The sequence below is a fragment of the Bos javanicus genome, chromosome 17 (genome assembly GCF_032452875.1).
Source record: "Bos javanicus breed banteng chromosome 17, ARS-OSU_banteng_1.0, whole genome shotgun sequence".
Taxonomy (NCBI): Eukaryota; Metazoa; Chordata; class Mammalia; order Artiodactyla; family Bovidae; genus Bos; species Bos javanicus.
In genome coordinates this window covers 8095652-8102200 of record NC_083884.1, presented here as the reverse complement: position 1 = coordinate 8102200, position 6549 = coordinate 8095652, and the positions used below count along the sequence as shown (strand labels likewise).

Genomic DNA, 6549 nt, shown 5'->3' with positions numbered 1-6549 from the left:
GGCTGGGTCTTAGTTTCAGCATGTGGGATCTAGTTCCCTGACCAGGGATTGAACTGGGCCCCCTGCATTGGAAGCGTGGGATCTTAACCACTGGGGCACCAGGGAAGCCCTTTAAATTCAGTCATATTTGTGGAAAAGGGTGCAAGGTGGACGTGTGGTCTGACTGTGTCTAGATTCCCTGGCCATCTGCCAACTTGACCCCTGCAACCTCTGCCATGTCACTGCCCCTCTGACAGTGGAGGAGGTGCGGGGGGTGGACGCACAGCCTCGGGTATGGGCAGGCCCCTGGCAGGCTCCGTTCTCCCTGTTGAATAGGAGTGGGCAGCCTGGGTAGGAAACGCCCAGCCTCGGGTCCTGCTTCCCGTGGTTCCCAGGGAGGGGGCCATCCCGCATGCCAACAAGCAGAACTGAAGGATGGGGACGTTTCAAGGCAGAATGTTCCTTTTCAGTGGACTAACTGCATATTGAAAAGCAGAGACATTACTTTGCCAACAAAGGTCCCTCTAGTCAAGGCTATGGTTTTTCCAGTGGTCATGTATGGATGCGAGAGTTGGACTGTGAAGAAAGCTGAGTGCCGAAGAATTGATGCTTTTGAACTGTGGTGCTGGAGAAGACTCTTGAGAGTCCCTTGGACTGCAAGGGGATCCAACCAGTCCATTCTGAAGGAGATCAGTCCTGGGTGTTCTTTGGAGGGAATGATGCTGAAGCTGAAACTCCAATACTTTGGCCACCTCATGTGAAGAACTGACTCATTGGAAAAGACTCTGATGCTGGGAGGGATTGGGGGCAGGAGGAAAGGGGGACGACAGAGGATGAGATGGCTGGATGGCATCACTGACTCGATGGACGTGAGTCTCAGTGAACTCCGGGAGTTGGTGATGGACAGGGAGGCCTGGTGTGCTGCGATTCATGGGGTCGCAAAGAGTCGGACACGACTGAGCGACTGAACTGAACTGACTGGAACGTGTATTTATGGATGCTGGGTCCACTGTGGGAACAGCCTTCTCCTGGGTGTATTGTTCACCACTTCGTATCGGTGTGCCTGTCAGGCTGGTGTTCCCTCTGCTCCAAGCCTCATGCCTTCTCCTGGAGGTGAGGGCTGTCTCCTAAGTTACAGAGCTTCAGGGACTTAATGGATAATGTCTCATTCAGAATCCACAGCATCGGTGAGAAAAACCACACTCTTCCGAGGCAGGGCAAGTTCACGAGTGCGCTCTCTGCTGCGTGGACTCCCGGCCGCCGAGGGTCATCCAGTTTCAGCCCAAAGCACCTCAGTCTTGACCTGTTTTCATAAGTGGTTTACATTTATTTGAAGTTTTTTTTTATTGGAGTATAGCTGCTTTACAGTATCGTGTTAGTTTCTGCTGTACAGCAGACTGTATCAATTGTATGTTTGCGTATATCCCGTCTTTTGGACTCCTTCCCCATTTAGGTCACCACAGAGTGAGGCCCCTGTGCTGCACAGGGGGTTCTCCTCAGTCTAGTTTATACCTAGTATGGTTTATATGTACACAGTTGATACACACTGATCCCACTCTCCTGATTCATCCCACCCCCTCTTCCTCCCTTGGTCTCCATGTTCCCTCTGTCTGTGTCACTATTTCTGCTTTGTATGTGAGATCATCCACCAGGTTTTCAGAGTCCACATGTATGTGTTAATATACGCTATTTGTTTTTCCTCTTCCTGACTTATTTCATTCTGTATAACAGTCTCTAGTCTACCCACATCTCTACAAATGACCAAGTCTTGCTCCTTTTTATGACTAATATTCCATTGTATATACTTTCCACATCTTCTTTATCCATTCTTCTGTTGATGGACCTAGACGTAACTTTTTTAAAGGAGTGAAAATTGGATAAATACGTGAATGTTGGGTAGATCCTAACATATCCTGTACTGAACAGATTCTGTTGCTCAGAAGCCCTGTGTGATGCCAGCTGAGTTTGTTTTATGAGTACATGTAGTTGACCCTCCACAGCTGAAGTTCTACATCTGTGGTCAGTGGAAGCTGTGCGTGCAGGGAGCAGCTGAGGTGGTGTGTTGATGCCAGCTGTTAAATATTATGTTTCAGTGGATTCCCCGTAGTTGTAAGTTTTAAAACAATAGAGGCAGTGGAGGCACTGACTGACTTCTTAGGCACCGAAAGGAAGCTGCTTCATGAACTTGGCTTCAGGCTTGTTAACATGGACTCAAGTATCAGATGCCTGGTGTGTGACTTAGAGATTCCTGTTCCTTCCACCACTGTGCAAAAGCTCCCAAAGTGAGACATCACGGGTTCATACCGTAGGATATTCGTTGAGCAGTAACTCACGTAAGTCTTTGATTTGGACACGTGCTTCTCCTTTCCCACTTTTCACCATCTGTTGTTTTGTTAGGGGTTTGTAAAACAGCTGTAACTGTGGATGTTAGAACAGTGTATAAAATTCTTTGGTTTTTTTGTTAGATAAAGGTCTAGTGTTCTCATTTAGTTAAGAAGGAGCTCTCTGGCCAGAGGCCCATTTTTTCCTGTTTTCATTCAAGAGAATTTCTCTCCTATTGGTTATTGTTTAAAAACTGAAGGAACCAAAGTTTAACGTTTTCTTTGAGAATAACTGTATTATCATTGTTTCAAAATTCGAAGTGGAATTGCTAGAAGCTGACACCGTTCTAGGTACCTATATAAGCATGTTGTGCTGGGAAAACAGGGTTTGGTTTAAATTCTGGCTTAGTGTTAATACTGAGCTGTCTAGATCTAAGCCAAGTGTATTAGTGTCACTAAATCTTTAATTTTCTCAACTATAAGCACAGTGTTATTTTGATGATTACATGGACTAAAGTACTTGTTCTAGAAAAAAAAGGAGTAAAAATATTTCCAACAATTACAAATACATTTTATTTTTCTGTCAAACCAAGTTGTTCCATTCCTAATTTTTGCTTTTAGAAAAGAGCTGAATGTGTAGAAAAAAAGGTACATGTGTGCTAAGTTGCTTCAGTCGTGTGCAACTCTCTGTGACCCCATGGACTCCAGCACACTAGGCTCATGTGTCCATGGCATTCTTGAGGCAAGAATATTGGCGTGAGCTGCCATGCCCTCCTCCAGGGGATCTTCTCAACCTAGGGGTCAAAGGTAGTCCTTACCTGCATTGGCAGGCGGGTTCTTTACCACTAACTGGGAAGCCCAGATGAAAAGGGAGGTCACCCCTTTTAGGTAAGTTGCAAGAGAAATAGAGATGGAATTTCAGTTTCAACTCAGTTCACAACTTACAAAGAATTTATTTATGCAATACAGACCTTGTCTCAGATATTTTTCACAGAATTTCACACAGCAATCGACTAGAAAAGTAGAATTCTACAACACCAAAATAACATTTTCGTAGTACAAATTGCTAATCAAAAGGAAGAGGAAGATTGTTTCATAACAAATAGAAGGTAAAACAAGGGTTGCCTCACACAGCACCCAGTAGCCACAGGGCTCAGCCCAGTATGTGGGCACAGTCAACCCTCAGGGTGAGCTTTGGTACTTACTTGCATTTACTTTAAAAGCAGAAGTGCTGAGCCCAAGAACATCTCCATCATTTCGTTCTGATCCGCTACGAGGACAGATGAGGAAAACACTGCGAATATTTCACACTTGCTAGAACAGTAGGTGCTTTAAGATGACCACACAATAATATAAGCCTCCCCAAACCATAATTTCCTAGGTCTAAAACATGCTTGAAAGATAATAATATTGATAGAAATAATTCATTGAGATGTTTCAAATTACATTTACCATAATTTAAACACAACTATTTAAATCCCAGAAATTTCCGTGCTGAAGAAGCACAGTTTGGAAAAATACAGAACCCAAAATACAGCATAAAATTCCCACGTCCCAGGATTATAACCCATTTCCTCCTTGTTAAAATCATACATTCTCAAGATTACAGATAAATGGGAAATGTTTTTTCATATATAACTAGATAAGTGGGTTTACTCACTCCACTGTGTATTTCTGTAATTGGTGAAAATAGACTTCTCATTATGACTAAAAATATAGATTTTTTAAAACTACAGAACCCAGCAGCCAGTTTTCTGCTTTGCTATTCCCCCCCAAAAAGTCAAGCAAAGTCTACAAAAATAGCAATTAACTTTAAAAAATATTTTGCTTCTTAGAGCAAATTTAAGTTACATTCGGATGTGATAGCTGTTTCTACGAGAAAGCTGCTCAGGGCACTTGCTGTGCTGAGGCTGAGGGGCGTGGCTGAGCCCGGGGGGCGTGGCTGAGCCCGGGGGGCGTGGCTGAGCCCAGCCGTCACCGTCAGTAGCGGGTTTGGTACTCGTGGTGCCACCGGTTGAAGTCGTTGTAGAACAGAACGATGCTTCCTGAGGCCATGCCAGCAATGACGCACCTGGGAGGAGCAGAGAGGAGGGGATTACAAACCCAGCAGTCTCCTCAGGCTCTGCTACTAAAGAGAGGCCTGCCTCCCCAGAGCCACGCGGTAAACACAGCAGGTGGCAGCCAGACCTACAGTTTGTGAGGTTTGTGGTATGTTTTCTGATAAGTGCAGTCTTGGGTGAGCTCAGAGTCCTGCCTCTGTCACTCTGCAAGGGTCCAACCCACAGCTTGCCTTTATATTGAAAGTACAGCCAGTGTGTGCAGGATGAGTCACAAACCTGAACACACTAGTCACTTCTGAGGCAGGGAGGCTGGGCAAGTGAATTTTGTATATTAAGTATCAGAATGAAAATAATGACAACCTCAAAGCTGGTGAGGATTAATCACAGAGGTATCTGCCATGTACAAAATGAAAGAAGACTAAGAAATCAGTGTTGAGCACAATTTCAGCTGTGCTCTGCGGACCACCACACTGCGTCCATCTTGCTGAGGACCGCCACTCACTGACACGCTCGCTCTACGCAGGAGCTGCGTCTGCTTCCGGCCCGAGCTGGCGGTGCAGGGGAGACGGAGCAGCAAGACAGGCAGTGCAGAGGGGCCTCTCTGGGAGGCAGGCGCCTGCTTATTATCTTAGACCCTTCTCTGTCTCAGGTTTGTTAGGACAGTCCTTAGAGGTCATCCTTAGTAGTGCCTCGTATCAAAACTAGGACTAAAATGTGTCACAACAAAAATCCAACTAAACACAAAAGGCAGCAATGAGGATATGAGGGACGGAAAAGCACTGAGACATGTAGAAAGCAAATAATACAATGGCAAGAGCCCTTCCCTATCAGTAATTACTTTACGTGTAACGTGATTAAATTCTCCAATCAGAAGGCAGAGAGACTGGCAAAATGAATAAAGACGTGATCAAACTCTATGCTGTGTACCAGAGATGCACCCATCTAAAGACAAACAGGTTGAAGGGATGCAAAAAGATATTCTATGCAAATAATAATGAAAACGGAGCTACAGTGGCTATACTAATATCGGACAAAATAGGTTTTAAGTTATAAGAGACAAAGAAGGATACTATATAGAAATGATAAAAGGTGTCAATTCATCAAAAGTATATAGTAATTGCAAACATATATGAACAAGCAGCACACTCGATGTATGGAACCAACACTGACAGAACTGAAGAGAAAAGCAGTTCTACAATAATAGTTGGAAACTTCAGTAATGGGTAGAACCACCAGAAGGAAGGAAGGAAATAAAGTTCAACAGTATCTGAACAATACTAAAAACCAACTGGGCCTAAGACATATATAAACATTCACCCAACACAGTATGCACAGTGGACATTCTCCAAGATAAGCCATATGTTAGAGCACAAAACACTTTAAATACAACCATACAAAGTATTTTTCCTAATCACAACAGAATTAAACTAGACATCAATAACAGAAGGAAAACTGGTAAGTTTGACCCAATAGGTCAAAGGAAAAGTCTCTAGGGAAATTAGAAAATACCAAGACAAATGAAAACAAAACAAGCCAAAACTTACAGGATGCAGCAAAACCAGTGCTAAAAGGGAAACTTATAGCTGTAAACACAGATACTTAAAAAAAAAAAGAAATATCTCAATCAGTAACCTAATTCTACACCTTAAAGAACAAGAGAAAGGTGCCAAGTCAGGAATGAAACAGTAAAAATCAGAATGGGAATAGAAGATAGAAAAATCAAAGTCAAATTGGCTCTCTGAAAGGTAAACGAAATCGACAGAATTTTAGATGAAGAAAAAAGAATTACGAAAAATCATGAAGTGGAGACATTACCAATTATATAGAAATAGAAGGATTATCAGAGTACTAGGAACATCTATACGCCAACAAATAGGATAATCTAGATGAAATGGAAAAGTTCTTAGAAACACACATGATTCCACAATTTAATCATGAAGAGAACAGAACAGACATAGCTAGTACTGAGGCTGAATCAGTGATTGCAACCCTCTTATTACTGAGACCTTCACCAGAGATGTCTACCACACATTTAAAAAAGAATTAACTCCAAACACTTTTAAAAACTAAAGAGAACACTTCCTAAGTCATTCAATAAGGCCGACACACCCTGATATCAAAGTGACAGACACTACAAGAAATGGAATTACAGACTACTATTCCTATGATTACTTATACAAAAATCTTTA

General features: G+C 43.0%; 1 protein-coding gene across 7 annotated transcripts in view; it reads right to left on the bottom strand.

Moving 5' to 3' along the window:
* Positions 1-3233: 3233 nt before the first annotated feature.
* The window catches only part of LRBA (LPS responsive beige-like anchor protein), a 753999-nt gene continuing 750683 nt past the window's right edge, over positions 3234-6549 (bottom strand). For all 7 annotated transcript variants that reach the window (XM_061384015.1, XM_061384012.1, XM_061384019.1 and 4 more), the window contains exon 57: positions 3234-4371. In XM_061384015.1, the coding sequence (XP_061239999.1) occupies positions 4281-4371 (91 nt within the window). In that variant the 3' untranslated portion in view covers positions 3234-4280. The remainder of the gene's footprint in view (positions 4372-6549) is intronic.